The 22,371-nt window shown below is 47.6% G+C and overlaps 1 protein-coding gene across 2 annotated transcripts; it reads right to left on the bottom strand.

The window, feature by feature from the left end:
• Positions 1 to 90: 90 nt before the first annotated feature.
• Positions 91 to 21,944, bottom strand: LOC120395966 (C-type lectin domain family 4 member A-like). Of its 2 annotated transcripts, XM_039520805.1 has the most exons (7): positions 21,616 to 21,944; positions 19,389 to 19,520; positions 15,399 to 15,503; positions 4,621 to 4,772; positions 4,291 to 4,424; positions 3,899 to 3,981; positions 91 to 312 (listed from the first exon to the last, which is right to left on the bottom strand). In XM_039520805.1, exons 1-7 carry the CDS (start codon positions 21,680 to 21,682, stop codon positions 194 to 196), a joined length of 792 nt encoding a protein of 263 aa, XP_039376739.1. In that variant the 5' UTR covers positions 21,683 to 21,944; the 3' UTR covers positions 91 to 193. The 2 variants fall into 2 exon arrangements, with proteins under 2 accessions (XP_039376739.1, XP_039376740.1); XM_039520806.1 differs by lacking the exon at positions 91 to 312 and having other exon boundaries at positions 1,676 to 3,981; positions 19,389 to 19,505.
• Between the last annotated feature and the right edge of the window lie 427 nt (positions 21,945 to 22,371).

The following is a 22,371-nucleotide window of genomic DNA, read 5'->3' as shown; positions in this document are numbered from 1 at the left end:
TCCTGATTTTATAGGGACAGTCCTGATTTTTGGGTCTTTTTCTTATATATGCTCCTATTACCCCCACCCCCGTCCTGATTTTTCACATTTGCTGTCTGGTCACCCTACGTGGAGAGCGACACACATCCTCTCCTATGGGCCCTTTAGGGTTTCCTCGGAGTAGATAATGCCACCCTGGGCTCTATTACTCACCCTACCCCTTATGCCTTGAGATGAGAATCCTTCTTGATGGGTGTCCCCTGAGCAGGCACTGGCTGTGAAAGCACTGGCAGCTTGACTCCAGTGGCACTGCCATACTTGGATGGATGGTGCCTGGAGGAGAGGAGGGTGAGATGTAGGAGACCCAGGACCCGAGAAAGACATAGGGCCTCCGACAGGATGGCCTAGACATCCATCTGATCCCTTGTGGGGCTCCCAAGAGCTGGATTTCAGCCCCACAACCCATAGGCATTGACTTCTACTCGCGCCGGTGGGTGCTCGATCCCATCTGCCCCTGGTTCTGCCCTGATTCCACCCCTCCACCCAAAATCCGCCCCTTCACTGCTCCTATTCTTACTCCTTTCCCAAATCCCTGCCCTAGCCCCGCCTCTTCCCTGACACCTCCCCTAAGTGTGCCACATTCCCGCTCCTGCCCCCTCCCTCCCGGAACTCGCTATGCCGCCAAACAGCTGTTTGGTGGCGGCAAGCACTGTGAGGCAGGTGGAGGAGTCGGGACGCGGCACGCTCAGGGGAGGAGGCAGACGCAGAGGCGGGGGGGGCAGGGAGGGAAGCTTGGCTGCCAGTGGGTGCAGAGCACTCACTAATTTTTCCCTGTGGGTGCTCCATCTCCAGAGCGCCCATGGAGTTGGTGCCTATGCCACAACCTCTTTTGATCATGGGGGGGAACAAGCCCCACTAGCTGAAGGAACAGCTAGGGAGGGAGCCCTGAATGAAACACAGCCCCATTAGACCCCTTACAGGATGTCCCAGGAGTAAGTCTTTGCGCACTAGCTGTGTGACAGGGGAGGGATCACTTTTTGATTACCTGTTCTGTTCATTCCCTTTGGAGCACCTGGCATTGGCCACTGTCAGAAGACAGGATACTGGGCTAGATTGGCCTTTGGTCTGACCCAGTATGGCCGTTCTTATGTTCTTATGGTAGGGGTGCCATGATGAAGCTGTGTGGGAAGCCTTTGATTGAAACAGCAGATTGTGCTGTAGGGCAGGACTGAGGGGCATTGACAGAGCTGTGTGGGGAACCCAGAACTGGAATAGCGGCGGGCTGCAGGGAAGGATTGAAGGGGATTGACAGAGCTGGGGCCCAGGCCATGGAAGGACAAGCAAGAACCATGCTGCCTAATACGAATGAGGGAGACTGGGTAAGATTTCATCCCAGTATATTGGGGAACTCAAACTTTGCAGGAGGTTGAGCTTGGTGCCCAGGAATTAACTATCTTAGGTTCTGTGTATTAAGATGTGACTTTATTAAGATAAAGACGTCAATAGATAGAGCCTCAAAGTGACCATGTATGAAAGGCAACTTTAAAGTATTCAGAGAAAAAAAGATAGGACCCCACCAGGAGAGAACCATCTACACAGCATCAGACATTCAACCTTTGGGGGGTAGGGATAGCTCAGTGGTTTAAGCATTGGCCTGCTAAACCCAGGGGTGTGAGCTCAATCCTTAAGGGGGCCATTTAGGGATCTAGGGCAAAAATCTGTCTGGGGATTGGTCCTGCTTTGAGCAGGGGGTTGGACTAGATGACCTCCTGAGGTCCCTTCCAACCCTGACATTCTATGATTCTAAATCCATTAACAGGACTGAGACCTCTTCAAAGGAAGTGGTGGAAACCACATTGCTCAAGTAATTCAAAGCAGAATGAGATAAGGAAGTGGAGAATGTGCTGCAGGAACCAACCCTGCCCTGACTCACAGGTGAGATGAGAACTAGAAGATCTTTTCAAGGCCTAGGAGGTACAGTCTTAGGATCAGGGTGTCAGCTGACATTCTGCCCTCTTTCTGCACCTCAGCACGACAGGGTGTTTATGGCTCTAACACAATGGTTCATTTGTTTTGTTCCAGTAAGAATATATTTAAACTGTCAACAAGAATCAGTGGCCATAATTCTACAGTTTGGGGTTTTTACTGTGGTTTTCTGGCTCTTCTGCTCACACAGCACTTGTGAATATTTATCACAGACAGTAATTATTAGGAATAGCTATTCACTGTACTGCTTAGGCCTTGTTTACACTGCAGGTAAAGCCAGATTAGAGGGCCCAGATAAAAGAGATAGGTCTCCCAGCATGGTGTCAGCAGGGCTTGATGTTGTTGATTTCAACTGTGGGCTTGTCTCCATGAGAAAACGGCACCAATTTAACGAAATGAGTTTAGATGCTGATGAAGTTAAATTGGTGCCACCCCATCCATGCTGACACTCTTATTTCTGTATAAAAGAGCCCTCTATTAATTTAGGTTAGGTGATTTCTCACCGACTGGGTATAAAGCATCAATCCTAAACCACAATAAAAGCCTCCACACAAGGGAGTTGCACCAATGTAACTAAAGTGGTTTGTAAACCCATGTACTGTAGTTCAGTCAGTTCAGTTCCATGTGTAGACAAGCCTCTGTCCCTGAGTGATGTTAAAGCGCATGGGTGGTGGGTATAATAAGCCAGGGAAGGCTTTACTGTGCTGACTCGCCACCGGACAACTGGGCTGTGGTGGCCCCTGACATTCCCCAAGACTTCCACTGCCTCCTCCATTCCACCCCCGAAGGTCCCTGCTGCTCGCTGTGTCCCTCCTCCTCAGGACAGGGGAGTGAGGAGCGATGCGGAGAGCCAGTGGCCGGTGGACTGAGGAGGCTTGGCCGGGTGCTGCTGGGGCCAGTTGCTCGGCAGGGGCAGGGCCTTTGGGGTGGGGAGGAGCTGGTGCTCGGGGTGGCTGCCGGCAGCTCAGCCCAGTCCGACTGTGGCAGGGGGGTTGTCAGGGGCAGGGCGGCCTGTGGCTCGGCCCAGCACTGGGGCTGGCCTGGCACTCGGGGTGGGGGGTGCTTGGTCTGGTGCTGAGGATGGTGGGTGGTGGGTCGGGGGCTGGCGGTGGCTTGTATCGATGTGGCTGGGGTAGGCGGGCCGGGGCTCCTCCAGTTTGGGGGGGTGCCTCTGGGCTTTTCCTTTTATGGGGGGAGAGAGGTTTGGGGGCTCCAATGTGTGTGGGGGTGGGGCCTTGTGTGGAAGGGGCGGGGCCGGCGGGCTAGCCTCCCCAAAGCGGGGATTCACCAACTGCCCATGTTAGAGCACTGGACCATTCAAGGGTTTTAGCATTGCTCAGGGACATGGACAAAGCCCCATTTCTGTTACAAGGTGGAACTGTGTTGTAGCAGAGTCAAGGGGAAACAGGTCTGACCTAGTTATTTCTGCAGTATGGACAGGGCTTTATTCCTGCTTTTAACAGCCCTGCTGCAATATGCAGACAATGTAAGTTGTTATCTTGACCAACACTGGGAGGGTAAATATGAATGGGAAACCTCCCTTCAAGATTTCCCAGGGCAAACTTACTGCCCCAGCCTGCTTCCTACACCAGTCTCCTGGGAGCTTCAATGACATCACAGGTAGAGCTCACTGCACTTTGGCTTGTTCCACATTAGATATTTTCAGCTGTTTTCAGAGTTTTCCAAAATTGATCTAGTGAGTGAGTTTGGGCCTCAATATCACCCTCCACTGCCTACACCCAATGTAATGATAGCCCAGGGCTGATCCAAACCCTCCCACCAGGTCTGTCTGTGAGATGACCCCAGCGAGAGATACGCTAACTCTCCAGCCTCACATCCAGGATGGGGGTTCTTCCTCAAAATCTAAGTGTTGCAATCTCACAAATTCGATGATATGCACTGGAACAAGGGACGTTATTCCAATTCCTGTTACCATGTGAATTTTGTTCTCTTGGCACATGCATGACAGCACAGTTCTCATTGTTGTGAGGACTGGGTTCCTCAGGTCTCCAGAACCTGTAAGAGAGAGAAGCTCACGTGTTAGAGATGCATCATTATAAACGTCTCAGGGGAAAGGGTTGTTGCTGATGATGATGAAGTGGAAGGAGAATTGCAACACTTGAATCAGTCACAGACAATTCTCTTTTTCTAAAATTCATTCATAGCCTCTATCCATGTTCACTTTTCAAATCTTCTATTAGACCAGATATGGTTAGCTCCAGAGCTCCAGTTATGGGTAAGGCGCTCTCTCTCTCTCTCCATTGTGTATTAATCCTGGAATTAAGTGGAGGGTGGTAACTGGTCTCCATCCCAGGAAATACTCACGCTGCAGTTTCGTTATATGGAGTCTCATCCACCCACCGCCACTGGCCTTTCTTCTTCTTATCAGTCAGACCAATACAGTAATTCCTTTCTTCGCTGCCTGTAACTGTTCCATTTACCCGAGTGAAGATGAAATCCTGGATAAAAATAAAATCAAATCTCCACCAGGTGCAGTTCCTGGGCAGACAGTAGGAGGTGGGGGTCCCTGTAGGGACGTGGTGGTGCTGGATGTGAATGATGAGGGAGCCCAGGATTAAATGAACACAGAACCCAAACATGCTCTCCAGGGCTACACTCTGAGTGCCCAGAGGAGCCTGACTCCCGGCAAGTTACCTGCTCAGCTCCTGTGTTGATCACCACCAGGTGGGAGCCCATCCCTGTGCAGTTCCTCTCACTGTCATCCCAGGTCATAAAGTCTTTAGAGAAGTAGTAGCAGCTGGCCTGAAAGGGCTCCCAGCCCCCGGGGCAGCACGTCCAGATTTCCTCTGTGAGGGGAGAGAAGAATGAACCACAGAAAATTAAAACAGAATGTACTTGTTAGGTGACACCCAGTTCAGTCCTCAGGTCCAGTACAGTGTAGTTCCATCCAGTCGATCTTCGTCCTCAGGTTGCATATTTTGCATCTCAAGTCCATCCAGCTTACTGGTGTCATTCCATCCCCCAATCTCCCGCTTAAGTGTCTTCACTGGCTTTTGCTTTCTGCTTGTGTCAGATTCAAACCCCTCACCTCACCTCCAAGGCCCTCCACAGCTCTGCCCTGTCTTCATCTCATCTTTAGTTGCTTCCTATTCCTGCATTCATCCATTTTGGCTTATCTCAGTACTCTCCTGACCTTTTTCCATAAGCAATGCTACAACTTTTCCCACTATGTCCTCGATACCTGGAATAACCCCATGTGCTCCTACCTCAAAACACTCCTCAAAACTCATTCCTTTCAGTCAATCTTCCATCACTGCCCTCTCTCCTGATATCCTCTAATTTGTAGTATTATGGTGCAGTGGTAACAAAGGCATACTTAAGGTTGCCTCAGAGAATTTTGCTATATGGGAAAAGAGTGGGAATAGTTGCAAAATAGTTTACTACAGGAAAAACCTGGAACATACAAAATAGGAGTGTAGGAGGGCTTTTCATTTGCTGTCCATTTGGAATTTGTAGGAGAGTAATGTACTTAAAAATATTTCAGATACAGAAATGTTTTGTTATTGGATCCCTGGAGTCTCACTTTTTAAAATAGCCTTTTGAAAGGGTACAGATGGAGGCACTTTATGTGTATCACTATAGTTTACACAAACACCACTTTATAGTTTTCCATTTTGGAATTTCAGAGAAAAATTAGGATGTTTGTTCACCAATGCAAGAAGCTTAGGTAACAAAATGGAGGAACTGGAGCTCCTGGTCCGAGAATTGAAACCGGATATCGTAGGAATAACCGAAACATGGTGGAACGGTAGCCATGACTGGAGTACAGGTATGGAAGAGTATGTGCTGTTTAGGAAAGACCGATGCAAAGGTAAAGGTGGGGGAGTAGCATTGTATATCAATAATGAGGTGAAATGTAATGAGATAACTAGCAATGCAATGGATAATACAGAGTCTGTCTGGGCAATGGTCACATTGGGGGAAAAAAACTACCAGAGCCTCACCCGGGATAGTGATTGGGGTGTGCTATAGACCGCCGGGATCTAGCTTGGAGACAGATAGAGAGCTCTTTAATGTTTTTAAGGAGGTAAATACTAATAGGAACTGCTTGATCATGGGGGACTTTAACTTCCCGGATATAGATTGGGAAACAAATGCTAGTAATAATAATAGGGCTCAGCTTTTCCTAGACGTGATAGCTAATGAATTCCTTCATCAAGTGGTTGCTGAACCGACGAGGGGGGATGCCATTTTAGATTTGATTTTAGTGAGTAACGAGGACCTTGTTGAGGAAATTGTTGTAGGGGACAACCTTGGCTCGAGTGATCATGAGCTAATTCGTTTCAAAATAAATGGGAGGATAATCAATAGTGCATCTGAGACTAGGGTTTACGATTTCAAAAGGGCTAACTTTACTAAATTAAGGCGACTAGTTAGGGAAGTGGACTGGACTAACATATTTAGGGATCTAAAGGCAGATGACGCCTGGGGTTACTTGAGGTTGAAGTTGCAGGAGTTGTCAGAGGCATGTATCCCGAGAAGGGGAAAACGGCTCGTAGGTAGCAGTTTTAGACCGAGCTGGATGAGCAAGCGTCTTAGAGGGGTCATTAAGAAAAAACAGAAAGCGTACCAGGAGTGGAAAATGGGAGGGATCAGCAAAGAAACCTACCTTATTGAGGTCAGAGGGTGTAGGGAAGCAGTGAGAAAGGCAAAGCAACGGGTGGAGATGGACCTAGTGAAGGGGATTAAAACCAATAGCAAACGGTTTTTTAGCCATATAAATAGGAAGAAAACCAAGAAAGAAGAAGTGGGACCGCTTAAAACTTTAAACGGAGTGGAGATTAGGGATAATCTTGGCATGGCACAATATCTGAACGAATATTTTGCCTCGGTCTTTAATGAGGCTAATGAAGGGCTAAGGAAGAGTGATAGAGGGACCGATGGGAATGAAGATATGGGGGTAGACATTACGGTATCTGAGGTAGAAGCCAAACTTGAACAACTTAACGGAAGTAAATCGGGGGGCCCGGATAATCTTCATCCTAGAATATTAAGGGAATTGGCGAGTGATATTGCTAGCCCGTTAGCGATAATTTTTAATAAGTCTCTAAATTCGGGGGTTGTACCGTTTGACTGGAGATTAGCTAATGTAGTTCCTATATTCAAGAAGGGGAAAAAAAGTGACCCGGGTAACTACAGGCCTGTTAGTTTAACATCTGTAGTATGCAAAGTCATGGAAAAAATCTTAAGAGAGAGTGGTTCCGGAGCATGAGGCCGATGGCAACTGGGATAGATTACAGCATGGATTTACGAAAGGTAGATCGTGCCAAACCAACCTGATCTCCTTCTTTGAGAAAGTAACAGATTTTTTAGACAAGGGAAATGCGGTGGATCTAATATATCTGGATTTCAGTAAGATGTTTGATACGGTACCGCATGAAGAATTACTGGTTAAATTGGAAAAGATGGAGATCGAAATGAAAATCCAGAGGTGGATAAGGAGCTGGTTAAAGGGGAGACTGCAGAGGGTCGTATTGAAGGGGGAACTGTCGGGTTGGAGGGGGGTTACCAGTGGAGTTCCTCAAGGTTCGGTTTTGGGTCCGATTTTATTCAATCTATTTATTGCTGACCTGGGAACCAAGAGTAGGAGTGGGCTGATAAAGTTTGCGGATGACACCAAGTTGGGAGGTATTGCCAATTCGGAAAAGGATCGGGATATCCTCCAGGGAGATTTGGATGACCTTGTAAACTGGAGTATTAGTAACAGGATGAAATTCAATAGTGAGAAGTGTAAGGTTATGCATTTAGGGATGACTAACAAGAATTTTAGTTATAAGCTGGGGACGCACCAGTTGGAAGTAACGGAGGAGGAGAAGGACCTAGGAGTCCTGGTTGATCGTAGGATGACTATGAGTAGGCAATGTGATGTGGCCGTTAAAAAGGTAATGCGGTCTTGGGATGCATTAGGCGAGGTATTTCTAGTAGGGATAAGGAGGTGCTAGTCCCGTTATATAAGGCGTTGGTGAGACCTCATTTGGAGTATTGTGTGCAGTTTTGGTCTCCCATGTTTAAGAAGGATGAATTCAAACTGGAACGGGTACAAAGAAGGGCCACTAGAATGATCCGAGGAATGGAAGGCCTGTCGTATGAAAGGAGACTTGAGGAGCTCGGTTTGTTTTCCTTAACCAAAAGAAGGATAAGAGGAGATATGATTGCACTCTTTAAATATATCAGAGGATAAATACCAGGAAGGAGAGGAATTATTTCAGCTCAGTGCTAATGTGGACACGAGGACAAACGGATATAAATTGTCAGTCAGGAAATTCAGGCTTGAAATTAGACGAAGGTTTCTAACCATCAGGGGAGTGCAATACTGGAACAGCCTACCGAGGGAAACAGTGGGGGCGAAGGACCTCCATGACTTTAAGATTAAGCTAGATAAGTTTATGGAGGAGATGGTATAATAGGATAACGGGCTTAGTCAATAGGTCAATTAAGTGCCACACTGGTAAATAGTACAATGGGTCAATGATATGATATAACCTTTTTCCAGAGGGTATGGCTGGAGAGTCTTGCCCGCATGCTCGGGGTTCAGCTGACCGCCATATTTGGGGTCAGGAAGGAATTTTCCTCCAGGGAAGATTGGCAGTGGTCCTGGAGGTTTTTCGCCTTCCTCCGAAGCATGGGGCAGGGGTCGCTTGCTAAAGGAGTGGGTGGATCGGCTTATGTGGCCTGCATCTAGCAGGAGGTCAGACTAGATGATCATAATGGTCCCTTCTGATCTTGAATTCTATGATTCTATGATTCTATATTTTTTGCTTCATAACTGATGTGAGCTGCAGCAAATCGGAAGCACTGCAGTGAAGATATGACAGTGTTTACTAGCCAGCAACCAATGTTGCTAGGCAGTGACTTATGTCTGTACCTGGTGTTAGGAGAATGTGAAGCAAATAGGGTAAAGACCAAACAATAATAATCTTGCTTCTGGCCTTGCTTTTAATTTAAACAGGCTGAATAAGCAAGCAAGAGAATGTAAGTGAAAGCACTAGGCTGTTGTTCCCCCCCACGCAGAGTGAAAGCCTTGCCTTTCAATAACAAGAGAAGATAAGGGGACCGAATCCAGCAAGGGGTTGCTGTGGTAACCAAGCAGCGGGAAGCGGGGAAGATGTAAGGAAGAGACATCAAGTCTGTGAGAGAGTGATCATGGTCAAAAGTAACCCCACTCCTTATCCCTCCCATCAGGTATGAAAAAGGTGGTATTATCACCCCCAGACTCAAGACCCCCCCAGAACGGAACATGACCATATATTGGAAGGGGTGAGACCAGGGGAGGGGCAATACAAGTATCATTAAGTTTGCCAGGAAGAGGGGGGGAGAAGAGGGAGCTCCATCGGCGCGCGGTGCTAGGGCCTTAGAAGAAGAGGGTCTATCAGTGTATAGAACTGTAGTTGGGGGAAGGGAAGAGGAAAGCTCCATTGGCATATAGAGATAGCCCGGCTGGTGTGAAGGGTTTCGGAATATGCTTGCTCGTTTAGCTCCAAGAAACCCATCACACTGCCTGCAGATTGGACTCTGGACTGTTATTTTCTGGTGAACCGTGTTTGGAAACTGAGAGGGAGGAGGGAGCTGTACCCCTGCCAACACATGGATGCAAATTCATCAGATTCCAATGACCCTATTGATTCTAATGTCAACACTGACTTCAGCATTGCCTGTTTGAAAGCACCGTATTAACTAGTGAGGACATTCTTTACTACATATGATCCTCGCTCTGTCTTTTATGTGTCACAGCAGATTTGCAAAGTTGCAGTGGCTGCAGTTAATCAAATACATTTCTTCATAGCCGAACCCTTACTGCAGCTGCTGTGTTCTTCACTATCTTGGCATCACTCTTTGCAAGACCCTGTAGTATTTGCTATTTATTTGGTGTGTCTAGTTCACACTGTTTTGAAAGTAGGAAAATTCACACAGAAAAACATTGCTTAATGTTACTCTGTTCTGCTTTAATGACATTTTCCTCAAATGTTGAAAAGTTAGAAAATAAATAGGTAAGATCAACAGGCACACTTCTTCTGCCTGCACCTACAGAGAACTTAGCACATCTTACCTATTACCGTCTGCCATCCACAACATATTGTTTACACCCAATGCATCATAAACCACCATACAGTACTGTATTAACTCTGGTATACATTGGAGGACACATTTTAAAAGTATCTGTCTTTGTAAGACTTGCTTCTTTTTCAGGATTTCTTTGAAGAAAAGTGAATAACTTTTAATCTATGTCTCCATCTTGTATAAACTACCATACAGCCTGAACCCTGCCAGACGTTCAAAAAGGAGACATATGTTGAAAGATTTTCTTTTTGTCTAAGAAATCCAAAAAAGAAACCCCCACATCTAAAATGACTGAGTTATACTTTTATCATATGTCTCCATACGAACAGTAAGCCTCTACATATTTTATCATGTAGATCTTTGAATGTACTCTCACTTCCTCAAATGCCCACAATTGATGCTGAAATGTGTTGTATACAATTTATGTTGTACACTCACCAGATGTATTACTACACTCAGCAAGTACATCTGTGAGCAATTTCCCAGAAACAAAAGCTTTGTTTAGTGACAGGTAAGACAGCAACACCCCATCCACCAGCCCAGAATCTAAAAAGCATGGAAATAGCAAGTTATGGAAAACTCTCAGCCATCTCAGCAACATGAAGGCAGAGTAATTTTCCAAATGTATGGACTGTGTCAGTCAAACGTCAATCTGTTAATACACTAGCATACAAGGTCACTGATAAGATTTCGTGTTAGAGTGTGCGTTTGATGAAGTTAGGGTATGTGTTGCTTTTCTGTATTTGTTGGAGATGGCAGCAAAAGCTTTATGGAATGTTGAGACTGTGTTATCCAGGAAACATAAAAATAGAAAACAATGCATGAGAGTTCTCCCTTAACTTCTGACTTCCATGCTTTTAAGATTGTGCTTTGGTGGGGTTTACCATGATGCAACCTTAACTGTCACTAAACAGAGCTTTTGTTTGTGTTAACATGTATGCTGCTCACATATGCTGTTGCTGAGTGTGGTAGTAAACACCTTACATTTGAGGAGTGTACAAAATATATTTTATATCCCACATTTTATTTTATATTTCAGACCTTACAGGGAGTCAGAGTATATTCAAAGATCTACATGATAAAATATTTCAAGACTTAGGGTGAGATCCTGATCCCAGTGAAGTTGAGGGTAAAACTCCAATTCACTTCAATGGGATCAGGATTTTACACTTGGGGTACATCTGTACTGCCCTACAGAGTTAACCTGGGCTTTTACCTGGGTTTTAGACCAACCCAGCCCACCACCCACCACCATCCACACAGAAAAACCTCTGATCTGGGTTTTGCGGAACTTTAAATCTGGGCCAGTGTATCTGGCTGGGCAGTGGGGTTTAGAATTCAGGTTCCACACTCACTAGGGCTGGAACCTGCCCACTTTTCACTGAGAACACGGGCAAAATGTGCTCCTAGTCCTCCAATACCTTCCTACAGTTCCCACAGAAGGAAAACCAAACTCTCCTGAAACTGACCCAGTTGACTGGGGAAGTGTCCTAGAGCATCTCAGCACACAGAACCATGGGATCTGGCCCAAGCGAAACATGGCTGAGTGCAGACACCATGATGACACAGTAACTCAGGTTTGGCTGTACAGATTCAGACTAGGCTCACCCCCAGGCTAGGTTCACCCCCGGGCAGAGGTGAAAGTAAGCCGGTACGGGCTGGTACGGAGGACCAGTAAGAAAAGGTGCAGTAGCTACCGGCAAGAAAATGGAGCATTCTCTCCCTCGCTGACTCCTCCTCCTGGCTCCAGCAATACTGAGGGTCCGGGGGCCCTGCTACACGAATGTTCGGGGCCAGGTCTCCCCCATGCTACTCCCCCACGCCTCCCCTGAGTGTGCCCCCACCATGTACCTCCCTGGATCCCGGAGCACCCTGCCTGCATTAACTGTCGTCACAGGGTCCTAGTGCCCCCCCCACTACTGCCAGGGCAGGCTGCCCTTCCCCTTCAGACCCTTTCATTTTCTGATGGGAGCCTCCACCAGTACAGCCATCCCCTGCCCGCAGTCACTGCTCTTGCCCCACGCTGGGCAAGGGGCAGCCCCAGTGAGGCTACAGTGAGGGGCAGCAGCAGGGGAGGAGGTGCACATGTGATGGCAGCCCCCCCTGGCATGGCACCCACCACAGGGGAGGTGAGGGGGATTCCTGGACCTGAGAGGGGCCCTAGGAGCATGTGCAGTGACAATGGGGGAGTGAGTGTGCTGCCGGGGGGGGGGAGTAGGGGGTCCCTACCCCAGACTCACTGCTGCCAGCAGGGAGAGGGCTGGGGGGAGTCCTTCTCTCTGCTTCCAGTCCCAGGGCAGCCTACCTGCCCCCCAAACTCATCCCCAACCCTGCCCCACCCCAGAGCCCACACCCCCAGCCAGAGCCCTCATCCCCCCCGCACTCCAACCCTCTGTCCTAGCCCTGAGCCTCTCCAACACCCCAAACCCCTCATCTCCAGCCCCCGCCGGAGCCCTCATCCCCATGCGCCCTAACTCTCTGTCTCAGCCCTGAGTCCCCTCCCACACCCCAAACCCCTCATTCCCAGCCACACCCCAAATCCACCCCCAGCCTCACCCCACAGCCCTCACCCCTGCACCCCTTCCTTCCACACCCCCTCTTATCCCCAAATTCCCTCCCAGAGCCTGCACCCTGCAGCCCAATCCCCTGCCCCAGCCCAGGGCCTGCACCCCAGCCCTCCTCGCCCACCCAAACTCCCTCCCAGAGCCTTGGACAGGTGCGGGGTGGAGTTTGGGAGGGGGGCAGAGTTTGGGCAGGGGCAGGTTCTGGGCACGACCAAAATTTCTACAAACCTGCCACCCCTGCCAGCAAGAGCTGGTGTGCCATACCAGGGTGGACCAGCTTCCTGAGGCAGCAATTTAAAGGGCTGGAGCCCAGGGCCCTTTAAATTTCCGCCAGAGCCCCGCTGCCAGAGCCCTGAGGTAGCGGCTGTGAGACTCGGGTGGCAATTTAAAGGGCCCAGGGTTCCTGCCGCCGTTACCGCCCCGGGCCCTTTAAATCGCCGCTGGAGCCCCACTGCCGCTACCCCAGGGCTCTGGGGACAATTTAAAGGGCCCGGGCCCTTTACATAGCCCCCAGAGCCTGCTGGAGCCCTGGGGTAGCAGCGGTAGGGCTCTGGTGGCTATTGAAAGGGTTCGGAGCTCCCGCTGCCTCTACCACCCTGGGTCCTTTAAATAGCCACAGGAGCCCTGCTGCTGGAGCCCTGGGGTAGCAGTGGCAGGGCTCCGGAGACGATTTAAAGGGCCCTGGAGGGTAGCGGCAGCCGGAGCTCCGGACCCTGCTTCTGGAGCCCTGGGGCTCCGTCAGCAATTTAAAGGGCCCAGGGCTCTGCTACGGTAGCAGCAGCTAGAGCCCCGGGGCCTTTAAATTGCCCCCTTTAAATTGCCCCCGAACCCCAGGGCTCCCAGCCATCTCTGCAGCTAGGAGCTCAGGGGGTGATTTAAAGGGCTTGGGGCTCCCAGCTGCTGCTACCACAGCCCTAGCCCTGGGCTCTTTAAATCCTGATTTAAAGGGCCTGGAGATTTAAAGGCTCCACCTCTTTCAGTGGAGGCCACACCCCTCCTCAGGATTCCAGAGTACTGGCAAGTCCTTTAAGTTACTTTCACCCCTGCCCCCAGGCTAGCTAACTTGGATGCGCAGATTCAGGTGCTGAGCACCCAGGCTACCTGCAATGAAGCTTCTTACTGTTTTTATGTACACTCATGCTAAAAGTATATCTCCTTCTTTTAAGATATGGTTCTCTTTTTGGATTTCTTTGGGGGGAAATAACTTTTTAACATATGTCTTCTTCTTGTAAGTGTGTCCGAGTTCAAGTTATATGGCAGTGTCTACAAGAAAGAGACATATGTTAAAAGTTATTCTCTCAAAAACAGAGAAGTTCCAGCCCACAGAAAACAATGATATTTTGAGTTTTGTTCCCATCCCAAATCAGGATGAAAAATTGACATAAAACTTTTTGTGGAATGAAAAGTTTTGAAAAGATGGGATTTGGAAATGTCAATATGTTGTGTTTCAGCATTTTTGACTGAAATGAAATGTTTTGACATTCCCAAATCAAAACTTTTCATTTCAATTTTCCTGATGGAAAATTCCACCAAAATCTACCTTTTCTCATAGAAAATTTTTATTTAGATGAAACTTCATTTTCTGTTAAAAAATATTTAGTTTGAAATTTTTCAATCAGCCTTATTATTCTCTTTTCTTCAAAGAAATCCCCAAACAAAAGCATCTGTTAAAAGAAGGATATATACATTTAACATATGTGTCCTTGTATGTATGTCAGAGTTAAGGCTGATGGTAGTATATGAAGTCTTGGGTGGGAATAAAGTGTTGTGAAAGGAGGACAGTAATAGGTAAGAATCGGTAAGTTTTTTTTTAACCTGTGTGGGCAGAGAAACAGAGCTGTGGTTGTTGATCTGAACTACTTATTTTCTAACTTTTCAGGGTTTGAGGAAAATGTAGAACAGAATAACTTTAACTAACATAACATGAAATTTGTTCTGTGTGAAATGATCTCAAATAATGAAACACAAAAAAACAGAACTAATGAGAGAAGCACTTAACATTAAATCCACCTCATGAACTTCCACAGATATAAAGTTCATCTACTCCCTCCACTGCTCTTTATTTATTGTCTTCCCTCACTGGGTCCAGTCTAAATCAGGGTATGATTTCATTTCAAATTAGAGGTGTAATTTCCAGATCAAGTAGGCATACTTGCACTAATTCTGATTGAAGTAGCATACTAAAAATAGAGTGTAGCCACTGTGATGTAAGGGCTGGGAGGGGCTAGCTGCCCTAGTACGTACCTATGGTCTTAGACAGATACATACTTGGGGTGGCTAGCCCCTCCTACTGCTTTTGCTGCCACAGCTACACTTCTATTTATAGTGCACTACTTGATCAACACTAGCATGGGTATGTCTCCTCAAGCTGGGAATTACAGCCCTGGCTCCAGTATATACTCTTAGCCAGTAAGCTCCTTAGAGCACGGACTTGTCACTTGATTGGTTTTAGAGCACTGTGTGCACCTAAGGTGTTGTATAAATTAAAGATGCACATCTCTAGGTAGTTATCACTTATCCAATCAATGGGGAGCCTATGCAGTGGTGTAGTGTAACAAAAGAAGTGGGTAAATTAACTTAACCTAAACCTCATATTCTCCAAATGAGAAGTGGGTAAACTCCATTTACCTTTGATTACAATACTGTGCCTATATGTTTATCTTATTCTTTCCTCAAAAGTTGATCTCTCCATACCCCTTATTTGCTGTTAATTTAGGTCTGAATATGAATCAGGCCCCAACCCCAGAAAACTGACTCTGGGGTCTTTTCTTCTCTTTTAGTGTTATTGACCTTTCCCTTCAGGTTCTTCTTCAACACAGTTCCTCTTCCTGAGATACTGCCTCACCATCGCGTACTCTTCACAACTTTGATTTGTCCTGAGGCCAACTTGGGTAACTGTAAAGGGGAGAGAGAGAAAAAAAAGAGTGGGTAGAATATTTCCCTCCTTCTTGCCATCTCTTCCATACATTGCAACTTCTCCTGGTGCTCACCAGGGACTGCTTCTCCTTTGTTTGTTTTCTTGTCACAAATGCCATCACAAACCTCCCCAGGGAGTAGAATAGGGCAGCTCTCTTGGGTTCCCTCTGTTATTCTGGAGGCCCAAGTGCACTCTGTCATAGGGACAAATTACCCTGGTCTATCTGAGGAATAGAAATTATTGAGGGGGTATGAGGCTGTCTACCCAGGTGCCAGCTCAGGACAGGGCTGCAGGCTAATTCACTCATATATTAACAAAGAAGTGTTAAAAGATATTGTGGTGTAATCAGGCCCATTCACTGGTGTATTAGTTTAGTTCAAAGAATATTGTAATGGTATTGTCTTCACTTATCTATAAACTGTTGATTTAGGATGACCAGGTGTCCGGTTTTTGACCGGAACACCCAGTCGAAAAGGGATCCTGGTGGCTCTGGTCAGCATGGCTGACCGGGCCGTTGACTATCCAGTTGGCGGCGCTGTGAGGTGGGGCTGGCAGGCCCCCTGCTAGCTGCTGTGTCACAGCTCCCGGGAAGCAGCCAGCATGTCCGGCTCCTAGGCTTAAGTGGGGCCAAGGGGGTCCGTGTGCTGCCCCGCCCCCTGCCTGCAGGCACAGCTCCCATTGGCCGGGGCAGGGTAGGGGATAAACTAGTGTGTCTAGCAGGCAGCTGTTGAGGGGTTGTGGCACGCATCTGTCCTGCTGCTGCCGGCCCACTTCTCCTCCTTGCGCTCCTCCTGCGGCTGGGCTTGAGCTGCGGCACATGCCTGTGGTGAACCACGGTCAGTTGCCCCTTCGCTGCCACCCAGGAGTTCAAGGTATGTATCCCCATCTCCAGTGCTGGGAATGGGGCTGCAGCCCCCATCCCCCTCACTGCATTCCTCCTCGTCCCAACCCCCCGCATCTCCATCCCCCCATCACTGCATCCCTCCCCATCCCAACCCCCCATACTCCCATCCCCCTCACTACATTGTTCCCTGCCCCAACCCGCCCTGCACCCCACCCCTACCCATCCCAGTCCTGTACCCCTTACAGTGCTCTCCTGCCCATCTCTCCACCTCCCAGAGCTGCCTCCCCATGTCCCTAATCCCCCACAGCCCTGCACCCCATTCACCTCCATACACTGCTGCACTCCCATTATGTCCCTATACACTCCTGTGCCCCCCACATACTCAAGCACCTGTAGCCTTCTGTCTTCCCCTGCATCCCCATTCACCCTACATACCCCTGCACACCCCCTCCTCTCTCCTTCATTGCTCCCCTTGCCCCCACTTTGCTCTCTTCCTTGATCTCTTTCCCTCCTCACACTCTCACCTCAACCCCCCCATCTTCTCCCTCCAGCCCCCCCACTCCGTTCCCAGCTGGGTGTCTCTGTGTGTGCATGCATGCATTGTATGTGTGTAAGAGATGTGTATCTTTGCGTAGGGAGGTGTGTGTATTGCTGCATGTGTGTATACCTGTGTGAATAAAATTTGCAGCCTAACTCTTTGACTTTTATTCCTTTTGCTGGCTTGCGCTCAATTTTTTTTTACATAAAATATGTGTGTATTAATTTCATAACAAGTTTTTAAAAGAGACGGGAACGCTAAAAGAAATGTATTATGTCTTAAACAATGAATGTTGTTGACTAGTAATTGCAGAAGAGCCAACGTATCATACATTTCTCCTCACCTTTGTCTAGCTACATTATAAACTCCTTGTTGCAGACTCTTTCTTTTTATGTGTATGTCCACCACCTACCACCCTGGAGCCCTGATCTGAGTTGGGGTCTTTAGGCACTAAACAACAATTGTAGTAATAAATAATGTGGAAGTATATGTGTTAGTGCATGCTAGATGTGTACACATGAATACACATGTGTAGAGATGCTCCCTGGGTTATGCAAACCTGACTTATGCAAATCTGCACTTACAGAAAAAGTTCCGTAAGTTCCATAAGCTAGAAAGTTTTTTTTTTTTTTTTTTGCATAATGGTCGGGTACACATTCCTGACTTATGCAAAATTTGAGTTATGCAAGGTGTTCTGGAACGGAACGCTTGCATAAGTCGGGGAGCGTCCGTATCTGCATATAGGTGTGGGAGTCAGTTTCTACAGATTTATTTATTAAGTATCTGGACAGGTGTGCATTTCTGTGGTTGTGCTCTATGGATTTGTATTTGGGCTTCAGGAGTGGGCCTTTAATGGATCCACTGTGGCTGTGATAATGTGTGGTCCTAATTCCACACATAAAATTACAATAGCTTTAGTGAACAAAACCCATGGATCTGGTTACGAAAAATGGGAAGAGGGGAGGGAAAGAATCATGAAAACCTTTGTGAATTTTCTTTTTTTTTTAAATTACCCTTTTTGACTATTTTGCTGCCAGCTCTAGCGTACTGTAACAAATAAAACCTGAACTTAGCATAATACATCTGTCAAAACAATAAGTATGCCTGTTTGGGCCTTGCAGTGAAAATGAGCATGTGAGCGAGTGTGGGGGAGAGCAAGCAATGGAGAGAGGGGGAATGGAGTGAACAGTGGTTGGGAAGGGGCGGGGCAATGACTGGGGCAAGGGTGTTCGTTTTTCTGGAATTAGGAAGTTGGCAACTCTAATTACATTATGTATAACCCTGTAAATTAGTTAACCTTAGATCAGAAGTGTGTGTTAGTGTTAAGATGAGAATGTACTTCATGAAAACTAATGAAGGCTTGTTATTGACTGTTATATTATCTTTTGCATGATGTATATCTCTGTAATTAAATTACCCATCAAACGTGATTGGAGCCTTGGAAATATAAATGAAGAAAGTTGCTAACTTCAAACAAAGGTCATTGTGTTCCACAATAGAAATTCAGTGACTCAGTTTGCATGTCTGACTCATTATAACCCACATGGTTAGAAAGACTGTCAGCTTGTCTTCTGTGAGAAGAAGATATAAATATGGATTCAAAGAAAGATCCTGTATCTCTGACTGTTAGGTCTCTGGCATACAAGATGTAAAGTAGAGATCCCCAGACACAAGCAGGGTACCCCTGAAAAGACTTTTGGGAAGCTGGCAGATTATTACATCAACTGCTATCATTTGGATTTACAAACTTTGACTTGCCTGTTAATGTATTTTACCTATTTTAACCTCTCAGTAGCTCTCATTTCTTTTTCTTAGCCGATAAATCTTTAGTTAGTATACAAGAGAATTGGCTGCCAGAATTGTCTTTGGTATAAGATCTGGAATGCCAATTGACCTGGGAGTAAGAGGCTGGTCCTTTGGGACTGGGAGCAACCTGGTGTGGTGTGATTTTTGGTTTATATGACCATTATCATATAATGGTCATATGGTCCAGTTTGTCAGGGTGGTAAGATTGACTGGAGAGCCTAAGGGGAATGCCTGTGACTCCATGGTAAGACTGGTGTAGTGATCCAGGAGCTCACATTTATTACTGGCTTGGTGAAATTTAATTATAGAATATACCACCAGTTTGGAGTGTCTGCCCAGTTTTCTGACAGCCTGACCTGAGATTGGCACTCACAGTTGTGTGCCACTCCAGACAGCGTGACATGGGGAAAAGCTTATGAGGCCACAGCCTGTCCAGGCAATCCCCCATTCTCCCTTGGCAGGACTGTGCAGGAGTGTTCCTTACAGTATAATCTCCAGGTTTGTCCAGACCCAGGTGATGGGGTTTCCTTTTCCCTTCTTTTCGGAAGACTCTTCCACAGTCTAACTGGCCTCCTCACTGTTAGGAAATGTTTCCCGATCTCCAGCCTGCATTGACCATCTTTTGCCCCTAGCTGTTCCCCTCCCTCCTTGAATAATCAGCCCATTTATACTCACCAATGAGGGCGACGAGGAGTGAGACAGCCAACAGCAGCAATAGTGCAGCAATCAGCCATGGGAGCCACTGGGTGTGCTTCTGGGGTGCACTCTGGGATATTCTCTTCTCTGGGTGTGCTAAGGGTGAAGAAACTCCCAGCCCCAGGACAGTTAGTTCTTCTCATATCAGCCCCTGTCTGTTAGGGTTCTGTAACCAACTGCAAACTTTCCTGAAAAGCCCATACTCTGGCCAAGACTAGACAATCATGAGTAGCTGCTGCTGTTGCTGCCCTCTATTGACCCTTATTCCGGAGTTTAACATGTTATTAGGGATGGGAATACATTGGAACACTGGGTCTGACTCCTGACCTCTCCAAGCTCTGCCAAAGATCAGATCTAGATCCAAACTCTATGTCTCCAGCCCATCTAATGAGCAAATATTCAGCTCTCAAGTATTAGGGAGTGAGGGCCTAGCAGGAGGTTACGGGTTCAAGGCAGCTTTTCACATCTCATCAGAGCAAGCCCAGTGCTGCTGAAGTTCATGTTGCTCTTCAAAGGTCATTTGTCTCAGAGGAGCAGAACAAGGGGTCTTTGAGGAGTTCTTAGGCCACCCTGCACTCTCTCATAGCATGTGGTTCTAGCTCCTATTCCCCTCTCACCATGATTTTGGATGTGGTGGGTGGTAATGTAACATGTAATGCATCAGCAAGTGGACTGAAGGGAGGCAGGTAGATGGTAGCAATAGGTGGGAAGGGAGTGTTAAGGAGAAGGCACCAATTAGTGCTCCAGCAGCCCCTTCCATATCTGCTGAATCCAAGCCAGGCAATGAGGAGACTCTGTGTGGTGACATTAGGTATCCCAGGCTGTTAGTCTGGGAGCTCAGGGTCTAGCAGTTTCAATAGAAAATCCCCTTTATATTCATCATTCCTGAGTCCCGTCTTCTTCTCTACCATGAGGGACTCCACAGATGCCAGAAGGGTGAGAGAGGTGGGAGGGGTAGATCTCACACTGAAAGGGAAGGAATGGAGGGCACTCCCTGAGGGACTGGCTGTCCCAGGTGGCAATAAGCAGGAACACTTTAGAACAGGGGTCGGCAACCTGGGGTTCCTTCCCCCAGGCTGGCAGCGGGCTGAGACCCCAGCTGGCAGGAGCCGGTGGTGGAAACCCCAGAGCAGCAGCGGGCTGAGCTGCTCACCCCACCGCCGCTCTGGGGTCCTGCTGCTGGCCCCTTGCCAGCCGGGGTCCCACTCAGCACCCGCTGCTGGCCTGAGGGAAGGAACCCCAGGCTGCCAGTGGGCTGAGACCCCAGCTGGCAGGAGCCGGCGGCTGAAACCCCACAGGGGGGCTGGTGGAGACGCTCAGCCCACCCCTGAAACCCCAGAGCTGGGCGGGTTGACCCGTTCAGCCCGCTGCCACTCTGGGGTTCTGGCTGCTGGCCCCTTACCAGCTGGGGTCCCCGCCGCAGCCCCACTCACCTTGCTTCCAGTGCAGGCCCTCTGCCAGACAGGGTCCAGGCTTCCGGCCCTGCTCAGCCCTACCAGCTGCCAGCTCCACTCACCTCAGATGCCAATCTGGGGTTCCAGCCACTGACCTCCTGCCAGCTGGTTATCAATTTATAACTGAGAAGCCTGTGTGCAGCTTAAAGTATCTAAATAGGTACCACCAGACATTGGAAAACTCAGCAAGGAAAAGCAAGGGCAAGGATCACACTAAACTAATAAGATCTGCATTTTAATTTAATTTTAAATAAAGCTTCTGAAACATTTTGAAAACCTTGTTTACTTTACATATAACAGTGGTTTTGTTATATATTATAGACTTATAGAGAGACCTTCTAAAAAACGTTAATGTATTACCGGCACGCGAAGCCTTAGAGTGTATACATGAAGACTCTGCACCCCACTGCTGAAAGGTTGCCGACCCCTGCTTTAGAAATATGGGAGTGTGGGGAGAAAAAGGAGGACACTTTAGGCAGTTGTGCTATTCACAGTTGCAGGAGAGAGGTAAAGGAAGTTGAGTTCTGCTGCTGAGGGAAGGTCCCTTGAGTGGCTATAATTATTATTAGAACCAGAAAGACCCAGTTTCCACCTGAAGGCTTAAGGCTCCAGAGCACATTCCCTAATCCCACTGAGCTAGTCGGTGCCTCTGACTTGAGGCTGCATAGGAATCAGTGCCACAAAAATAAACCGCTCCATAGCCCATCCCCCAAATGCTTTGAGCCCATTCCCCTAAATAGCTTGTTATTTACCTTTGGCCTCTGCAGGCGGTGGTGCATTCTTAAACTTCACCTCGGCGTAGGTGATCTCTGACGCCATTCAGGGACTGTGTGGACTGTGTTCTTTATATATTTATAATTCCATCACATTTAAAAATTGATCTTTTAATTCCCTAGAGCCAGAGGGTGACACTTGCCAGTCACGAGTCCTTCCGTTCAGGAAGCTCTGCTACATCCTCTCCAAGCAGTGAGAGAAGGAGAGGCTGAGAGTGGAAAGCCCCTAAGAAGAACTGAAAGACATTTGGAAATAGAGATACACCCTGAACAGCTCTTGGGCTTCTTCACCCAGAAACCCAGCCTGAGGTTTCCAGAAACCCATGAAAAGAAAAGGGAAAACAGGAAGCTAATGGCTGAAAAGGAAGTTGCATCCTCAACCCTAGCAAAACTGCACACTCATCTCCCAGCCAGCACAATTTCTTTTTCTTTCTCCCTCTCTTTTTCTTTCTCTTTGCACTTTTCCTGTTTTAATTTTTCTGGCTTTCTTTCTCTGAGTCTTTCCTTCTTTCATTGTTTCTGCCAGTGGTGACTCCACAGCCTGAGCTACGTTAACAAAATCATCCTTTGCTGATAATGTGTATCATCTGCCATAACCTCAAGTGCAGCCAAGGACAAGCAGTCAGCACTGGTTGAGACACTATGGTTAAGCCCCGCCTCTCAGGGCAGGTCTACACTACGGGGGAAAATCGATATAAGACACGCAACTTCAGCTACGTGAATAACGTAGCTGAA

The sequence above is a fragment of the Mauremys reevesii genome, linkage group 1, assembly GCF_016161935.1.
Source record: "Mauremys reevesii isolate NIE-2019 linkage group 1, ASM1616193v1, whole genome shotgun sequence".
Taxonomy (NCBI): Eukaryota; Metazoa; Chordata; order Testudines; family Geoemydidae; genus Mauremys; species Mauremys reevesii.
This window is presented reverse-complemented; position numbering and strand designations above follow the sequence as displayed.